At 39.5% G+C, this 20,276-nt stretch overlaps 2 protein-coding genes across 6 annotated transcripts in view; one reads left to right on the top strand and one right to left on the bottom strand.

The window, feature by feature from the left end:
• The window catches only part of COL9A1 (collagen type IX alpha 1 chain), a 70,472-nt gene extending 59,474 nt beyond the window's left edge, over positions 1–10,998 (top strand). The window contains exons 33-38 of the mRNA XM_026095933.2: positions 291–323; positions 2,664–2,810; positions 3,259–3,313; positions 5,277–5,465; positions 9,156–9,233; positions 10,398–10,998. Of these exons, the coding sequence (XP_025951718.1) occupies positions 291–323; positions 2,664–2,810; positions 3,259–3,313; positions 5,277–5,465; positions 9,156–9,233; positions 10,398–10,582 (687 nt within the window). The 3' untranslated portion in view covers positions 10,583–10,998. The remainder of the gene's footprint in view (positions 1–290; positions 324–2,663; positions 2,811–3,258; positions 3,314–5,276; positions 5,466–9,155; positions 9,234–10,397) is intronic.
• A 1,654-nt stretch (positions 10,999–12,652) lies between these two features.
• COL19A1 (collagen type XIX alpha 1 chain) overlaps positions 12,653–20,276 on the bottom strand; it is a 212,564-nt gene continuing 204,940 nt past the window's right edge. For all 5 annotated transcript variants that reach the window (XM_064508635.1, XM_064508637.1, XM_064508634.1 and 2 more), the window contains one exon: positions 12,653–20,107. In XM_064508635.1, the coding sequence (XP_064364705.1) occupies positions 19,971–20,107 (137 nt within the window). In that variant the 3' untranslated portion in view covers positions 12,653–19,970. The remainder of the gene's footprint in view (positions 20,108–20,276) is intronic.

Below are 20,276 nucleotides of genomic sequence, written 5' to 3'. Positions count from 1 at the left end.
CTCTAAGATAAGCAGTATGAAAATGGTTATAATAAAAATATTTTCTTATTTCTGCATTAAATACATTTTTTTGAGAAACGAATCTTAAAAAAAAAATATGAAATCTAAGTTTTATTTACAAATGAATTGTAATTCATTTGAGGTGTGATTTTGCATACATCAGCAAGTGCCTTGGGTGCTAAGTATGTAAATTTTTAATACTGAAAAAAATCATGTTACGTTTACTGCATATATAATGAATATGGTAATTGATACTCTCTTTTGAAACAGTTTGTCTTATTTTTGTTTAGGGTGACATGGGATTACCAGGTGCAAAGGGATCTGTAAGTACAATGAATTGCAATGTTCCAGAAATACTGAAGTCTAGTAGATCAGATACAGATGGTTTTTTGGCTTAAGAAACAGAATACAAGTAACGAGGTCTTTGCAAACCACAGTTAAATGAGTTCCCACCACATTTCTTCTTTTTAATTTCTGAATACATCCAATATTAAAATGAATTCATTTTTGAAAGGAATTCACATCCTGAATTTTAAGTTTCATAAAAGAGAAGCAGCATTTAACAGCAGTTTTCTGGCCACCTCATTTTTCAGGAAATGAATGGCCTCTTTGTGCTGTAGGGGTGTTGTATAGAAGGAGTCCCAGTGCAATGGCTGTGTTCAGCCTGTAATCTTTATGCTGTGAAAAAGCTGGCAACAGGCCTGTGATGGCTCTGAAAGCAGAAGTGTTTCTGGCCCAGATTCCTTTTTTTGAAAATAACAAAATGATGTCTTTGATGAGGAAGGTGAGCAAAAGCTTGCATGCCACACAAGAAAAAGTTTGAGAACTGAACACACTCTTTTATTTCTGGATCACTGATGAGTGCGATTGTTGCAGCAGCTGACAGACTGGTCTATAGTGTGAACAGATCAACAGTTCTGCCTACAGGGAACGGAGCTTGACTATAACAGGAGGCGTTACGTTTGTGTTCTCTGTGGCCAGTGTGACTTTGAGGCTAAACACATGCAAGCTAGAGAGTGTTTACTGCTGATCAGGATCTTAAGGGAAGGACATGGAGATGGGAGAGATGTAGTAGAGGAGAAATCTGTAGTACCCCCCCCCCCCCCGATTCTTAAAATCTTTTGCTTCTCTTGTTGAGATCTTAGAGTGCTTGTCCTAGTGAGTACACACACGAGGAAGAGTGATTCACCAAGGAACCTGATAACTCGCCAAACTGGGAAAGAAAGAAATGATGACTTCGTCGTTGTTTAGTCCATGAAGGGAGCACTGCTCTCATATTAATACATCTGTTAAAGCATGTTCTTAGGGTTTCCTTCTGACAGGGGCAGCAAGTAGCTGCCTGAGATGCAGCATAGCTGGAACTAATGTGGCTCCATCTTGTGGGCTTAACCGATATCACAGTTGGGTAATTTGCCACATTTAGGAGCATCTCTTTCAGTTGAATGTTATCTTTTTCCCCAGTAGACTGGGGAAGCTGTAAGTGTGTAGTGAGTTTTTTTTTGTCTTGTCTTTTTTTTTTTTTTTTTTTTCTGTTAGCACTACTATTAATCACTACAGTGACTTGTATTGAAAGTAGCTCAGAGGCCTAGATTGGCATAGGTCTCATTGTGCTTCTAGTTAATCACATCCTTAGAGTTTTTGTTTTTAGCAGGTCAAAAGACATGTGACCATTCTTAATTTTTTATTTACACAACAAGATGCTTTTAATGGGGGGATTTTTATGATTATGATTTTTCAGTTTAAATGCATAACCTTGATTTTAGCTTTAGATTTCTGCAGTAGGACTCTTAATTTCTGTTGTATTGGGAACGAGGCATGTCTAAAGCATGAGAAATGCCTTAATCTCTGAAGACAAAGTCATTCTGGAACTTCTGAACTGTCCACCCCTTCAAAGGAAATTGCCTATATGTGTATGTGCATGTGGCTCCTCTGAGATTTATGCTCTCCTCAGGCTTTGATTTTATGGAATGTAACAAAGGGAGAGGAAGCTGATCATTCTGAGCTTGGCTGCTTCATTCATAGCATTTACTGCTGCAGAGGCTCTTCCTTGGAGTCTCAGGGCAGCGGGGAAGTAAAGCTCTTTGCTGTTCCTGTGGGAACCTGGGACTGTTTATGATCACATTTCTTTGCACTTACAGTGCTTTTGTCACATGACAGCTACCAAAGAATACCATTGGCCAAAGGAGTCAGAGGACTACTGACTTGTCTTTGCACATTGTGCCCCAAAACTACAAAAGAGGAATTGGAAAGTATAAATTTAAATTATGGAATATTGCTCCTGCTGAAGTTGAAAGAAATTCTGCTCATTACTGCAGAGTCCGGAAATTCACACCCTGAATTTCCATTTCCCTGTGCAGTTTCTCTGGGCACAGATGAACTCTATTGTCAGAAGAAGAATAGGTATTCTAGTCATTGCAATAAGTATCTTCTGGATTTTATTCCCCTTCTTCTCTCGCTTTGATACTTTTGTAGATGAAAGTGCCTTTATTTAACAAAAAAGGATCATGCTGTAAGCAATGGAATGTGAAAAAGGTGTCCACTTTTCAAAGTAAGCAATAGGAAAAGACATGCATGCACCACACAGAGCACTACAATGAAAGCAGAAATACATGGCTTGCTTTGCAGATGTGCAGTCTTTTGAAATTCCTCCCTCTTACTGTCAGGTTGGTAATCCTGGAGAGCCTGGTTCCCGGGGGCCTGAGGGGAGTCGGGGACTGCCTGGCATGGAAGGACCACGAGGTTCACCTGGACCGCGAGGCTTGCAGGGTGAACAAGGTGCTCCAGGTCTGCCTGGCAGCCAAGGTCCAGCTGTAAGTACTGTTTTCATGTAATAGGTATCTTCTGAACTCTTAGCTGTCACTTGCACCATTCCTTTTGTAGGAACATGAGCCACACACACACACATGCACACGCGTGCATGCATGTGAAACGCAAATGACACAGTAGAGTTTGAAATACATGGTACCTTGCACCAGGCACATCTCTACACCAGCAAAATCTTCGGATTGTAGATAGGTAGGACTTTTGGTCCTCCGCTTTCAGTTCAGTTCGGTTTTATTTTCTTATGCCACCTGCACTACTGTAGGGTGTACGTACCATGTTTGATATGTGGGTGTTTCACACACACATACTATCTACCTTGCTAGTCAAATTGACTTCAGTTGCAATAGCTGTGTTTGCATGGACTTGAACAGCTTTCTTTGACCAGCATTTACAGTAATATTGTTTTTTAAAATTATTATTATTTTTTAATCCTAGGGAAAAGGACCAACTGATCAGCACATTAAGCAGGTTTGCATGAGAGTCATGCAAGGTAAATAAGCTAAGAAGTATTTAAATTTTCTTGTGCACTTAAATCAGAGTACTCTAATGCTGTGGAAGTGACCAACATTTTCCCACTCTTATCCAGAATGAATATCATGCCCTCAGCAGGGGGACCTGGTAGATGGTCCTTCCACAGGCTAGTGTAAATACTACCTATCTGAGAAATTAGTTTCCTACTTATATACCCTTTGCAACTCATTGAACCACCTGTTGATTCCACACTATTAATACAATAACCAGGCTATAGCCTGGAGTGCTTTTAAGGAGTGCATAAATTTTATATCCCAAACATTTGCTATGTTTAAATACATAAAACTGTATAGCTTCATCAAAAGCTTGTTTTGCCATTTGTACTCATTCACTATTAGATTACAGCAAAAAAATAATGTGCAAAATGTAGATAATACTCTCTGTAGATAATAACATAAAATGAAAACAACAGGCAGATGTTCAAAACCCTAATTGTATTTGGTCACAGAAATGCCAAGCTTTTCTATTACAGTTGAGTGCATGGGATTTACTGAGTTTACAAATTTATGCTGTCCTGTAAGTGCAAAAGAGATTTTTCAATACTTGCTATTGTAGATGCCCTTTGGGATATTATGCCTTTGTAATGTTAAGAGTTTAGCAGAATAAACTTGCTGCTCATGATTTAATTTAAAAATTTTCAGTACATGTCACTGTTCCTGATACTGCCCAACATGGTATTTGATTTTTTAACTTCAGACTGGGCTGTTCTGGCAGAAGATTTTCATCTGTCAACAGAAAAAAAATGACCCATTAAAACAATCTTTTAAAGTGGTCTCTTGAAAAGCACAGTAATATTGAGGAGGATTGCAGAGAAATCAGATATGGTACTTGAGTTTACTCACCAGCATCAGAATTAGCAGTGAATATAAGGATATGGGAGAAATGTAGACTGTCTTCACTGCATCCCTCTAGAGAGCCCTAGAGTTGTTCATGTATTCATACTAAAAAAAAAAAAATCCAAGCCAGTACCCTTAAGCTGGTCAGCTGGAAGACAGCCTTAGCTGAAGTTCAACTCCTTAGCAGACTCTGGGCACAGATTTGCTTGGCTGTTGCTAGGATCCCTCAGCTGTCTGCCAGCACAGCTTCTGCTTGTCTTATTTGCGATTCTGTGCTCCTCCTTGTCTTAGTATTTCTTAGCTGAGGACACAACTTAAAATATCAGTTCTTTCCAGGTCACACAGACCTTTTAGTAAATGTCATATGAAACTGTGTGTGGCTCTGGAGAAAGTTATTTCTAAGGCATGCTGGGAAGAAGGACCCTCTATTCCAAGGAATGACAAGCCTAATGAACAGTAAAGCTTCTGCTGATTTACTTTAATTAAAAACAATTGATGTAAAATGTCCAGTTACTTACCGAACTTGAGTTCACAAGCACACATGTAAGGGATTCTTCCTCTGAAAATAAGGGCCCTTGAGTTATTAGGCAGATGAGCATAGATTACTGGCCTCATGTTTCTTAGTTGTTCTTTTCTGCAAGGCCTGATCTTAATATGTATTATCCAGCAGTAACAAAGAAATATATTTACTCTTTTAAGAGTCACCAATTTGCATGAAGCCATTTTCTTACTATATGAAAACTAAACAAAATTCAAAATTATAAGGACATTTCTAAATAAACCGTATACATTTAAATCATTTCAACCTCCAAACGTCATGAAGACATAGAGTTTAGAGTGAAAAACTTGATAGCGTGCCTATTCAATTTGTCACTGACAGTACAGACTATGAAAATATCTTCTGTGTAATCCGCTTTCTAACTAGCATTTTACATAAGGAAAGTGTTGTATTGTAACCTGTCAGTTTCCATAGCAGAGTATTTGCTCCACATCAGATATACATTTTTCTTTAATGACCTCTGATACTTGGGAATCTCTCCATTCATTTGCACTTACTACTTAATTCTGTCTTGCTGTTTATTGCAGAACAACTAGCTCAGCTGGCAGCCAGTCTTAGGAGGCCAGAATTTGGTGCTCCAGGTCTCCCAGGCCTACCTGGACCACCAGGGGCTCCTGGGCCTCCTGGGGAAAATGGCTTCCCTGGACAGCTTGGACCCCGTGGCTTGCCTGGCCTTAAAGGGCCCCCTGGTGAAATCGGTCGTAAAGGTCCAAAAGGTAAGAATTTCTGTAACTGGCTGACAGCTGTTGACTGTAAATGCTCTCCTTGTAATGTGGAATCACGTCATATTTAAATGAAATTCAGCAGTCTCACATACTAGCTGTACTGAAACCAAAGTTGACCAAAGTTTTCCACATTTTACAACAACTCCTTTCTATGCCAGAGGGAATCTATATTTAAGTTTCCGGTTTAAAAATCACACAGTTTTTCTGACCAAGCTATACAATTCACAGTTTGTGTTTGCAGCACTGGTTGTCTGAAGCAGAGAGGCACAGAGAGATAAGCCTTTAAATCCTGTGAGCTAGGGATTTCAACTACTCATTTTTAGTCACTTGAACCCTGAAAAGGTTTGGTGGTTGAGATTTTTCTTTTTTGTATGGCTCACAGGTGTGAAGCCCAAAACGATCCTAAATTAGGTACTTAAGCTGTTTCCTGTATCCTTTGCCTCAGTGATTGAAGGATACACTGGCTTAGCCTCAGCAAGACTTGTTTATAATTTTATTCTTTGTCATTAATCACTTACACAATATAAGAAAGGACAGGCATCTGTCTTGATTCAGTAGTAAGCAGCTGAATCAGTTTCCTAATATTAACTCTCCCTCTCATGGACTTTTGAGGTTTGTGGTTACACTGCTGAAAAGTTCCAGTGGTGATTCTCTCTTCTGCCTCCCAGTTCAGTTGTGAACCTCCCTTCTGCTAGACTGACAATCCCCAAAGATAACAAAACCAGTCAGATTCTTTCACTAAGCTCTAGTCTGTCTTTCTAAATCTAGCCACTCTCTTACATTGCAAGCGACTGATAACAGTTTGCCTCTCATTTGGGTATAGAACTCAAGCCATTCTTACATTTAGCATCATTGCACCACGGATCATAATCTGCTGATTCTTTGGAAAGAACAAATCCATACTAAGAAATTGACTTACCTTACACATTACAAAAACCCCTTAGATCTAAATTAATCTCTTGTTTCTGAGTGAGAGTGTTTATATGCTTCCAAAGGATTACACGGTAGATTTTTCTGCAGTCTCATAAGCACTGTGTATTGCCATTTCTATTCAGCAATGGTTTTGTTTACTTTTCTTGAAGGAAGGTTTTACTTAAAAATTGTATTTCTGCACAAGGGTGGCCTGTAGCCAGATTAGAGCATTTGCTTTTGTCTTGTTTTATTTGAAAGTAAAACCAGAAAACCTTTAATGAGAGAAGTTCTAGAATATAAAGAAAGCAAACTTCAGCTGCATTGTTGCTGCAGATCTGTTGGTATGTTAATTTAACATAGTACAATTGATATGCTCCTTAGAAGCAACAAAAAATGGAGATACAAAAATGGTCTGACATATTGAACATGATTCAGCAAAGCAGGCTATCCTGTGTTAATATTTAAAAAATTATATAGAGCACATGCCCCCCCCCCCCCCCCAGAAATAAAAACTTAAAATGCTTTGTTTTCTTTTGTAATTGTGATCAAACTCCAAGTTACCTTACAGTAAACCTCGACATTACAGCTATCTAAGAAGTGGTGCATGGTGTCACGTGCAAGAGATACCATGATAGTATTTTAAGATGCAAATTTGCGTAGAAGTATCTGGGGCAGTTGGCTAATTTTACATTCCCCTCTCTCTGTATATTTGCGACTGCTCCCACACACTCTTGGAAGCTATCCAGGAACAGGGCTGGCACCTAGGACAGGTTTTCACTTCTTTCCTCAGCCTTGTGAACACCAATATAGCACCCAGTCATCATGGATATCTGATGTATAAACAGCGAGGCTGTTCAGGACCTCCCAGGGCCAGGCTGTTGCATGGAAGTGCCAGGGTGTGAGGCCAGGGTAAGACGCATGTGGCAAGGAGCTGTCTGTAGGGGCTTCAGTGCAATTGAAATAACTGGGCTAAGATAACTGAGTTGTTTCAGCCAGCATCGAATTTACACCTTACAGACTCCACAGGTGCTTCTGTTTTAAGCAGTAATGAATTGGCAGATGGAAACAGTATTTCATTGCTGGAGTGGACAAAAAAGTGAAAGACACCACTAAAGACTTGGATTACATTATTTATGAAGTTCTTGACAGCTATATCATGTTTTGTGGTATATGAGGCACACTAAGATTGACAGGTGCCCTGAAAAAATTCAGTGCTTCATTCTGAATTCTTGGTAGTTACCAGAGTTCCGCAGAGGTCAGGGAGATGAACTGACTCTCCCCATCTATGTGGGGATTTTTCTGAGATAGGAGGATTAGTAAGAGGGTACCTAGCACATGTGATAAAAGGGAGAAGGAGAAAGAAGTTGTGAATGGTTTAGAAGGATATGATGAAGAACAGCTAGATACACAAGAACACGTTGCAATGAGATATGCGTAGAAGAAGATGAACAGGAGCAGTGATTAACAATAGCAACAGCAAGGCCAAAAAGACTTGGCTCAAAGGAAAGTTAAAGTGACTTTAGAGAACAATCTTGCGGAGTAAAGGACGGCATAAACTGGAAGTGAGTCTAAATCCAGGCTGATATTGTCAGAAAGTCAGAGTAGAAAAAGTAGAAATTAGAAGCTGGAAGAGTTTGGAGTAGAAAATGTGTGAGTGTTTGCTACCAACAGTAAATACTGTTCAGTAGCTGGAAGCTGTAAAAGTCTATATGGGTAACCTGACATCAGTGCTTCCAGCAGCTCTGGTGGAGACAGACTAGACAGGATTAGTCTAGTCTCCATGTTGACTAGACAGTTAGATTTTACTCTGAAGTATAGAGATAAGATTCCTCCTCTAGTGCCCTGTAAGCATCTTCAATCCAAACTCAGAGTTTTGTACTGTCTTCTGTATCTCTTCAAATGGCTTCCTCAGTTTCTGCCATACCATTTCTTAGCAAGCTGACAGTCTATTCAAACTCTCCTCACTGCTTGTAGCTATTAATGCAGTACAGGAAAGTATGGAAGTTCAAATGTTGTTAGGCATATACTTGTGAGTTTCTAGTTGCAGCAAAAAACTCCCAAGAATTTACATAGTGTATTCGCAAGTAGTAAATATATGGGCTTTCAGGGAATATGTGTACAATGAACAGAATCTGAACTTTACAACTACAACAACAAAAACAGCTTCCTCTTACCAAGATGTTTCTTGTTTGGAGAAACATAAAAATGAGTTTGAAGAAAAGCTGGGCACCCACTGAAGAGAAGTCTCTGTAATACCAGCCAAAGGAGAACAAAAGTCCTTTGCTTCACTTTTAGGAACACCTTGTGTGGATTTAAACAGAATACTGTAATCTGTGCAAGCTGGCTTGTCTTTTCTTCTCTGCACTATCTTGAGAACCAGCACTTGAGAATCTTTATTTCTTAGTTGAGTTCACAGACCCCTACAAAAGCTCCCTGCCAGTTACCTCAGGCTGTGATCCAAAATAGCCTAAGCAGTTTTGTGATGTTAGTTGCTTTCTGTTATACGGGCTATGACATATTTTATATGGGACTGTCCAATCCTAAATTATTCTTCAACGTCTATTTCTGAGTATAATTCAGAGGGGAAAAAAAAATCCAAACCAAGCAAATTTCTTGCAAGGACATAACTCAGGATATCAGTCAGAGAATGCTCAGAATATATACAGGCACCTGACTTCTCTGCTAATCAGCTACTTGCCTCTAAGAGAGAACTTACTGAAGATAACACCTGTGGCAGGTTGTAACTAATGTTTTTTGACTTTGCTTTAGGTGAACCAGGAGAAAGAGGAGAAAGAGGATTTCCAGGCAGAGGACCAAAAGGTTACCCTGGACCAAGAGGTCTTCCAGGTAAATATAAATGGATGAGGACAGATTAGACAAAGAAGAGATGTGGAGTAAAAAGATATTCAGAACTGATATTTTAAGCTGTTTTGAAACTCTGAAAGGTGTTCATTAAGTAATAAACTTCCAAATAACTGTACTTAATAATTTTCACTTTGTACATAATTATACAGTCAGAAAACAAAATTAAAAGCTTTTTCTTTTGCTTAAGAGCTACCACCTCACCCCATTTATCTCTTTGCAGCAAGACAAGTAAAATTGTCTACAAAATATTAAAAAAAAAGAAATAATAATTTTAAAAAAGTTACAAAACCCAGACTGTCTTGCTGGCAGCCACATCAGTCTTCAGAAACTCTCAATTCATAATTTAGGACATCAAAATTATTTCTCCTTTACTTTTGTGGTAAGTCATTGCAGTGTTATGTAATAGGAGTTCCTGAACTGATTCTTGCTGATAAATGCAGCACAACTGTCCTCTAGTGGCCAGCAAATGAAAACAAACATGTATTTTCATTGAGTGCTACAGCATGTTTCTGTATATACATAGATATAAGCTACCAAAGTTTATTCTCTTTGGAAGAAGAACAACAGTTTCAGCTGAGTACACACTGATACCTAGGAAGTCTGTGAAACTTGGAATTCTCTTTATTAGAAATATATCACTGGAAGAGGCTTACCGAATTACTTTATTATTTCATCCCTTTGTTGAGGATTTAGAAGCAAAAAGATACTTTAGCATTCAGCAATTCCACTCTATGCATTATTCCCCAACAGATCTGAGTGGAAAGTAAATTCTTGATATGTTTCTTTTTAAAGCACTAATATAACTCTGAAGTAGTGAGTAGCATCTACTCCTTCACATGCATCACCAACAAATTTGTTTGCAGTGCTCCAACAAGTTATACTTTATAGCTTTTTATAGCTGTAGATCTGCACTAGTGTTACTGGAGAGAATTTGGCCTGAAATGTCATTGCTGATGACGTGTAAGAATACAGCCTGGTTCTGTGTTAGAGGAAAAACTGTCCCTCTGAGTGTGCAACTTTCTGGGGAATCTCCTGAGAGTAGTAAAAAGGGAATTTTTGTACAGCTTAAGAACAGGATAGTCAGTAAAGCTACATGTATACTTAAGTCATATGCTGCCAATTTTATACCTGCATCCACTTTTTCAGGTGAACCAGGCAAACCCAGCTACGGCAGGGAAGGCCGTGACGGTGAACGGGGCCGCCCTGGGGTGGCAGGTCAGCCTGGGATTCCTGGTCCTCCTGGCCCCCCTGGCCCTCCGGGGTACTGTGAGCCGGCATCTTGCAGAATGCAGGCTGGACAGAGAGTTGGTAAAAACATGAAAGGGCCATGAAAGCGCAGTGCCAGTGCCACGAAGTGTTAGCATCGTTTACTTCCTGCACATACAGCTGAGAATAAATAAGATAGATACGGAGGAGAAACACAAACAAGGAGAAACTTTTCAACCAAGGTTTCAGTAAGGCATTTTTAACGCAGTGGTTGTACGTTCTTTCTAAATGTGTACTTAGCAACACAACTGGAACAATGGTGCTTACAAAACTACACAGGTGGGGTGTTTTGACTCTTTTTCTCTTGGGGGAAGAAACAGGCACTTGTCTTTTGGGGGGGGGGGTTGGTGGTGGTGTTTTTTGTTTTTTAATAAAGACATTTTCCATGAATACTTCCCCTCCCCTACTTAATTCCTACGCATGATGTACAGTGAAACAATGTGTCTTTGGGCATCAAATAAAACAGAATAGTTTATATTTACTTCAGTTGTAGCTACTTTTTTATGCTTGTAAAATAAATTCTAGAGTACTCCCTGAACAGATTACATCCCTTCAAACACATTCATTCCCTTGTACATAAGTGCTGTACAGGGTGTGCTAAGCCTCCCTCAAATCTTCAATTTAATTGCACAAACAGAGTTAGGAGACTCTTCTTACGAAAACCTGCCACCTCAGACATCTTTAATGTTGTAAATCTCTGTAAATATATGATCACTGGATTCTCATGAATAAGCCATGTGGAATAACCTCTTGATTTTACACTCCAATTTATGTTGCATTCCTAATTTCATATGAAAACTATTCCAGGTTGGTTTCTGCTACACAAAATTAACATAGAAGGCTAGAAACCACTGTCAAATGAATATTAAATAAATCCCACAAATACACAAGTTTTATAGCCAAAATTATGTATTTTGACTAACATCTCTGGTTGTATAAAAACAGAAATAAATAATGTGTCTTAACCCCCTGTATTGTTTTTGTATGTATGGTTACATTCAATACCAATGAACAGAACAGCTAGAAGACTGCTGTTAGAGACACTCCTACTTGCCCTTTTTATCTAAACACCATTTTTAGAGAAAAATGTGCAATGTTGATATTTTTTGTTTCTCTCTGTCTAAATTAAACTATTTGTCTTTTTGACTATTTACTTTCTCTGAAGCGTGTTCTCTCTTGAAGACAATGAAACCATCCTATGCTTTTTCTTTTCATTTTGCTGTTAGTCACCAAACTTTCAAAAAACAAACTTTGGTACACTTGCATTAAGCATTCATTTTTTTCTAGCTCTTCATTTTCTGCTTATGTTTAAAATATTTGACTCTTATGCCATGTGGGAATATAAAGCAATAACATAGGCAATGGAGCTATGCATTCTGCCTATAACGTGTAAAAGAGCACTAAGGAGAAAATTACTGATATAATACATATTTCTGAATGGAATTGTTGAAAAGACAGCAAATAAACCTTTCCCAAAAGAAACCTGATGCTCTAGCTGCATCCTCTCTGCCACCTCTCTGACAGCTTGTGTGTTGACAGGAAATGCCCAAATAGAGATCATTTGGGAGAAGAATGTATGATAAAGCCGTCTATTAAAAGAAAATGTATTGGCATATTTTCTTATAAACTTTTAAGAACAAGTTAAACAGAGGATTAAATTTGATAATCTCCATGTCCATCCCAGCCCAATATTTTTAACATTTTATTGTTTAAGAAGCTGAATCTTCACAAGTAAATCTCTCTCTGCCTAGCTCCACAGAAGCGACACCACCAGGTGAGCTTTCAGGCAAGACCTGGGAAAAAAAAGGGCATAAAGAGGTGAAATGAATCATTGATCCTAAAGACGCTGGGAAAAGCCTAAGACAGCAGTTTTCTTGCATCTCTGATCTGCCCAAACTTTCTCATATCTGACATCTATTCTACTACTACAAGAAATCATCAAAATAGAGTAGTTCAAAGAATTTCATTCTTCGGAAATAAATCCAGACAGTTGCATGCAAGGTGATTAACTTGTTCACACACAATGCTGTTCCATAAAGCTTTAGACTGAGGTCAGTTTTTACTGATTTAGGGTATGGTCCTCAAAAGTACTCCAGATGTAGCATAACAAATAAAACATTACTGCTAATAACAACTTGTAGTTTCACCAGCAAACTTTTATTTGGACTATAAAGTGTGTAAAACTGTTAAAAAGAGGAAAAAACCCCTGGTAACAGAATGAAAATACTTTTTTTTTCCACGGGTAATGCATAAACATAATTAATCAATAGAAGCAATAAATGCAACATTTAAATACAAATGTGAAGTGCTTTTAAAAAATACAGTCTGAAAATACATAACATTCCACAATGGAAAGGAACTCAGGTAGGAGGGAAAATATTCCCGTATGTAAAAAACAAATCAGAACTGTTACAATCAAACACTTCCAACACTGAGGCTCAATTCAATGCATAAGCTATTTAAGTGGATAGTTTATGACTGTGACCAGATTTTTACCTTCTAGCTGATCTATAAAGTGAGTTTTGACTTAAAATACTGAAGTAAACTGAAGAATAAATTCTCAGGCTATGTTATAAGACTGCATGGGCCTAATTGGCTAATTTAACTACTTACGAATTCCCAATCTTGTGCAAGAGTGGAAAAATTTAATCTGGAGAATGGTATGGTATATACCAAAAATATCAGGAATTGATTTTTAATAGCAACACATTCAAGTAAGTAAAGATTTGGAAAATAAAAACAGCATTATGAATCTAAAAGAAAGGTGTATCATGTTTTCCATTAAAATATGGTGATACAGAAGAATACAGCAATTGTTTAAAAATATCTAGAAGGCACAAAGAGACTCCACAAGTCACTGACAGAGCGTCACCCATTCTAACCAGACACTCCTGTGATCTTAGGGAAAGTCCTATTAAATGTTTTTCTCTATTTCTGGTTCAATGCCAAAAACGCTAGGAAATTTTTCAATGAAAGACTCGTTAGACTCACTTTTACCAACCAGGACCCCTGCTCCAGCTCCCAGTTCTTGAGGTTTAACTGCACTGTGATGAATACAAATTTTAACTCCCCTGTTATCTCACCTAAGTGTAGAAAAGATCCATCAAAAATGTTTAAGAACTGTCCTCAAAATGAAGGCAATTATAGCCAACAATTCTCAGTCCGATCTGATATTTTAACATTTTGACCTCAGTGATTTCCTCACTAGGCTACTGGTAAGTATTAGTGCACTGCTGCAGAGTAGTGCACTAAGATCTATCTAAGCAGTCCTCTGCCTAGGCATCATTGGGCTGCTGCACCTTGGTAGGACCTGGTGCCTTTAGTCATCCCCAACAGACTTCTGTGAGCATTTCATGCAGGCCAGAGTCTCTCCCTAGCCAAAGGGAAGCACGGTGGCTCGGGAGCACAATTTGGAGCACCAAAATTGGGCCAGAAAGGAAGCCTGGGGAAGACTACTCTAGATTTTGCTTCCATGAATACCTGCACATGCTTCCACTGTCATTTAACATTCAGTTGCAGGACGCTGCTTTTATTTTGGCAACAGTCTCAAAAGCTGAAGTTTTCTAATTTATCTTTACATCAAACACACCCATGGATCTGAGTTTACACAGAGCCAAATGCTTATCTACAACCAAGCTTGCATGTCCTTCGAAAGAGAGAAGGAAGTGGCAACACATGGGATGAGGTTTCTTGAAAGACAGAGAAAACAAGAAACCAAGTTTCTTACTCTGCAAGAGAACATTATTGATCTTTCCTAGTAGGACCTAGTAGCTATGCTCCACGTACAAGCACACGCTTCATTTTTTTTGTAGATGCTTTTAAATACTGAAGTAATCAGGTGAATTTTGAAGCTTGCTTGACCTGCTCAGTGGATGCAGCAGGAAGATGATGGATACCACTGTTTCCAGCTTTATTTGGCCATGTAGTCTATGCTTTCTCTATAGTGCAGCCACATCATCTTCTCTGCTCTCACAGACATAGGAAAAGAAGGAAAGGTTTTTACTTGTAAGGCACATTATTACTCCTATCTGATTTAACTTCAATTTTTCCTGTCCTCTTGTTCTTTTCTTTTACTGTTATGTTTTGCTTGCTAAATAGTGTATGCATTCAAAAGGACTAGTAAGACTGTGGCAGCTTTAGACAATATATGCAGCAAGTTTGCTGAAGCCATTACTAAATCTGAAGAAAAAAATCGTCTTTAGTGCTCAAATTATAACCCAGGATCCTTTAAAATGGCATTTATCCCTGTTTTCTTTCTTCTCCTGGGAGAGTTAGACAGTAAGATAACACTGCAAATACAAATATCTAAAGTTCTGTGAAACAGTTTCTTGAATGAAAGTGATTATCTGATCTTCAGACTGGAAAGTTAGCTGCAGCTGATTCAGAGGTTATATTCACTTCAGTAAGTCTGCACACATCTTAAGGCCAACACTTTCCACATTTTTTTTCTCCAGTCTGTAGAGCCCTAAGTTTCAGCAACCTGTAGCAAGCACAAGTGAACTTGATTTTTTTCCAAGTCAACCCTTGCAAAGCCTGCAGTCATCACCAGTTGAGTCTAATGGTCCAGAGGTCAATAAATCTCATCTATTACACATACGGACTATGAACTAATAACTAAAAGCCAGACCCAAAGTGCTCAAAAGCAAAACTCCCACTGAGTTCAGTTGGCCCAGGCTTGCACCACCGAGCTGAAAGCTCAGCAAGGCCGGCTGCTGAGGCTTGTGCCTCTGTGCTCCCTCGGCTGCGCTTGCGTCCTCCCTCTTGTGATTCGAAATAGGAGAAAGCAAAGGTTGTCCTTTCTGACAGAACTTCTACCCTTTTTTACATACAGAAAGCATGTGAAACAATTCCGTATTCACCTGGAACCCTTTTGCACAGATGTGAATGGCCACATATGTAATGTACACAGTATGTTTTCTTATCCACTTAATACCTGTGCATTGAATTGAACCTTCAGTGTTGCAAATGGAAAAAATAAAGAAGGAAAGAAGTAATCAGTATGCATGCACTGTGATTAAATCAGTGACAGCTGCATATCATTCAGAAATGAAAAAAAAAAGCAATAAAAAAAGGTATGGCATTGAAAATCCTTCAAATATATTAACCGGAGATAGAATACCTTTACACTGAAAGTTCAGTAAATAATTAAATGCATTCGTGTTTGTAGGACAGCAGACTTGGAGATAAATCTGATAAATTACATGTAGATTACATTCTTTTTTAGCTGAGAGCTTATTTTGGTCTAGATTCTATAACATTTGCTAGAGATTAATATTTGAAAACCACATTTTATTAAGGTATTATGAAGCTCACATTTTCCACTTAAACAGCAATCAAGACAAGGTCACAGTTCAACTTGCTCTCCATGACCTACACCAAGCAGTGTGTCTGCAGCTGGACTTAAAAATCCATCCAGCATAGTTTGATTTTAGTGGCCTTAACACTTTTCAAAGGTAAATTTATGTGCCTTAACATATCCAGAATCTAACAAACAAACAATGAAAAAAAGTTAATACCAGCACTGTTTTATTTCCTGAGATACTCCTCATGTGTGAACATTTCAAGTTAGAGCAGTGATTTTACTCAATTGGTAAAATGAAAGGTTAGTGGCTGGTTTTACCACAGTATATTAGGAGAAACAAGCTTATAAAGCACTCATTTAGCTTGTGGGGTTTTCATACAACTTGCATGTAAACATAACATAAAAAAGAATACAAAATTTGAGTGTAGACTGACATGAAAAGTAGTATTTCACCATTGTGAAAAATCAGAAGTGCCAAAATAGTTTATGTGCTTATCCATGGATTTAAAACAGTTATCTTACAAAGCTGTGCATATCTAACATTTGTCGTAATACACCATCATAAAACAGAGAGGGAAGACTGATGATGCTATCAATCAATTGTGTTTTGGTATCACAGTGCTTGTTTTAGCATTGAAACCAAATCTAGTTTAATACAAAAATATTAGTTCTGAAAATGTTAACAAGTAGTTTGCACTGCTGCCTGATTTTACAAAGTAAACTATTTTAATTTTTATTAGCCTTAACAGCCTCACTGCTCCCCTAGAGACAAATATCGTAACAGTGGACATAAATGATGTCTGCCAGTGATATGTTCTGTTACTGTATATTTTTCTATATCATATATATATACAAAACACAAATAAAATCTAAGCGATATCACCTCGAAACCATTATCCAAAAGAGGCAGTATTTTTACAAACACTACCGTCTAAAAATAAAGAGATTTTAGAAAAGAGTATCGGGCTCAAGAATAAATCCGGACACGGACTCGCGGGCTGTGGATGTGCCCAGCGCTGCGTCAGGCCGAGCACTGCTGAGAGCCGCACGGAAAAGACGGACGGACGGACTCCACCGTGTGGGCGGCAGGAGGTATGCAATGGCCTCGGAAAACTGCACCAGCACTAAGCCGCTGCAGCACTATTACTTTCGTTAAGCAAACTGAGTAGTTCTGTACATAGCTACAATTTTAAGACAATCCCAATGCTTTCTTAGGGGGTGATAAAGAAACCTGCCCTAAAATGCAGTCATCTGCCCCGGAACTAGAACAAAGCTTAGGGAGCCTTCAAGGAAGGTGGAAAGCGTTTTGTCAGAGATACGGCCGCTCCAAGTTTTGCTCTAAGTAAAAACATCTTGTGCTACCAGAAAAAATAATCCTCTGTGTTTAATTTCTTGCAATATTTACTACAGCACAGACTGGTTAAACCAGACACAAAATTGATAAATTGCAAAATAGATCCCCACCACCACCAAAAAAAAACCCAAAACCCACCACGAAACCCGAGACAACATCAGTCTGAAACTGCAAACAAATTTCAGGGACCGAACCTGAAAAATAGGCAGAACCATGTTTCAAACTACATTCTGCTTTCTCATCTAAAAAGGTAGAGGTGGAGCAACCCAGCAGAAAGTAAAGTTAACCTGGGATTAGCTCTCTTCTACCCAAGTGAAGAACACGGCATCTTTAAAAGTGGTATCAAGATATCCCGTATAACAAAATACCCATTTTCTCACATGAGAAAATTAAATTGGGCTTAATCCAAAATAAAGAATAATGAAACAAGATAATTACCAAAGTTACCTGCAAATAAAATCAGTGTTCAAATAAGTTTTAAAGACTTAGATTTGAGCCTAGGAAAAAAAAAAGAAAAATGCATCTGTAGGAAACATAGATGAAAAAATAAACTTCTGAGAGTACAAAAAAGTGTTCGACTTGCTGATAAATTCAAGTAAATCGACAGACACAAATTGTATCAGGCAAATAACAAATGCTCAGTTTCGACTAGCTAAAAGCCCCCAGATATACACATAGCGCTAACCGGAGTGGTGCCATCTATGAAGGCGGCGGCTCGGGCACCTTCCGCCCACGTGGTGCTCTCGAGAAGGCAGCACCCTTTTAGATATTAGCACAGAAAACAAGGTTCAAAATTAACTTACAAAGTAAAAAAATATTGAGCTTTTTACACAGATTGGAATCACTAGAGAAGTAAAAACAAATCAATTAAAAACACCTGTGGGACGCGCCTGACCAGCAGTTCGCTTGCCTGGACAGCGAGCAGCGCGCGGGGCCCCCGGCCGGGGTCGCGAGCCCACTAGTGCTGAGGGGGGGCGCCCGGCTGCCGGCCAACGCTCGCGGAGCTGCGGCGTCCGACGGTGAGGGTGACCCGGCCCGGGAAGGGAGCTCGCGTGCAGGATGCTGCGGCGCGCATCCTGGCCTGCCCCCGGGTCACTGGTTTCACCATACACCCAAGTTTCTCCACCGCCCTTCTTCCAGCGTCTGCACTCGGGCCTGCGACAGCCTACAAATGCCAGTATAATTTTTAAAGACTCCCACCCTCCATTTCTTACTGGTTTTGAGCAAAAATCAGATGTCAGTTAAATTAACTGTTTACCGTTCAAGCACAGTGATCACTCTAACCACTTACTGCCCCAAGTGGGAGAGAGCTGCTAACCGCCTGCGCAGAGGGCAGAGCCCTCACTATGGATTTGGTACGCCGAGTCGTGGATCACTGCTGCGTTCCCTTAACAGCACTTGCAATTTCTATTACGCTGCAGCAAGCTCCTTAGGACAGATCTGTAGATGCTCTAGCATCAAATTTATAATACCCAGGAATGAACCGTTGGCCAGTCCTTCTCCCTCCTTTTCCAGAATCAGTCTCTGTCTGACTGATTTTCTCCAGCTTTTCTTTCCTTTGCTTGACAATTTGAGCTCTGCAGAATTCGCACTTTTGTTCTGTTTTGTTCTTTATAGACAGCGTCTGGTCCAGGGGGACTCGCGCAGTGCTCGCAAACTGCATGCAATCACCTTGCTTGCATTCTATGCTTCCAAGGAGGGTTGGTAATTTTCCCAGATTTCTATTGAACTCAAATGTTTTCTCTTTGCAGCCAGTTGTTAGGACCTGTGAATCTTGCTTTCTCTTGTTTTCAAATTCTTTTCAAATCTATTTTGGCGCACGACTGCAGGAAAAAGAGGGAATGTGGCATGAGGAAGCTGTTGGGAGAGCTGCGAGGTTCCCGCTCGGCCTGCCTCACTGCCTAGCAGCTGTGCTCTGCAGCGAGAGCTCTTCTTCGCTTTAAGCGGATGTAATGGCAGAGCAGCTTGGTTCCAGGCAACGATAATGCACTTACTAAGCTCATTAACTGTGTGGAGAGGTACTAGTTCTCAGTTAGGAAGAACACCACCAGTCCCCAATAATTTAGTATCTGGAGTATATGCATCCACGACTAAACAAATGTACGAGTTCTGAGTTCGAATAACATTCAGTCGAAAGAAATGCTTCCTGGGGTGACACGCAGTGGATTTCCAGTCGGTCTGAATCAAAATGTTGCATGGGAATAGCGAGATCATATAAATACCTTAATTGCCTTGACATCCAGGAAATTACTGAAATGATCGATAGTGTTCATGGTGCACGACAGACCTGCTTCAGAGAGGTGTGCCGGGGCGTCCTCAAGGGATGGTAACATTTCACCTAAACAGAGTTCCCAGCACTTCAGCCAAGAGCCAACGTTCACCCTTAATGGGTACACTTTAAAAACCTCAGACCTGCGTTTTCACCTTTTAAACTTCACCACTAGCAAGAAAAATAGAGCCAGCTTACATTCTGAGGCATACATACTGTCATAAATTATAATAAAATATTTTCTGTTTGAAGAAAGAAGCCTATGAAAATTATTTGGGCCTATTTTCTCCTCTAAGTAAAATAAATATGAGAAACAACACATGGAATGCGCTCTGGAAAATCAATGGCATCATTTCATAATTATGACACTGCAAGTAACAGACAAAAGGCTCAATTCTGCGCCCTGTAAATTATCTGTACACTATGCAGTGTCTAGGGAAAAAATGCACCAAGTATTTCAAAGATTAAATTAACTTATTGAGAGAAGTGAAAAGTGGCTGTGAACCCAACCGTCTCTTGGAGAGGGATTTATTTCCCACTGGTGCGTGACCGAGTCTGTGATACGTGGTAATAGCAATCTGCTGGATTGCATCTTCCATGAGGTCCGGGTGGCCCCTGCGGTCCGGGTGAGCCTGGAGTTCCCGGGGGGCCTGGCAGGCCCGTAGCTGGTAAAATAAATGTAGCAATTAGCATAGCCCTCACCAGGGTGCATACAGCATCCTGCACTACATCTCTGAAAGTTAGCTTCACACCAGCTAGTCTGCAAGAAGTCAGCGATATCCGACCTCAGGCTACAGCAAAAATCAGGAGGAAACACACTGAGGTAAAGCTGGT

Source organism: Dromaius novaehollandiae, chromosome 3, assembly GCF_036370855.1.
Source record: "Dromaius novaehollandiae isolate bDroNov1 chromosome 3, bDroNov1.hap1, whole genome shotgun sequence".
In the NCBI taxonomy this organism is placed as follows: domain Eukaryota; kingdom Metazoa; phylum Chordata; class Aves; order Casuariiformes; family Dromaiidae; genus Dromaius; species Dromaius novaehollandiae.
Note: the sequence above shows the minus strand (reverse complement) of the source record. Positions and strands in the feature narration are given on the sequence as shown.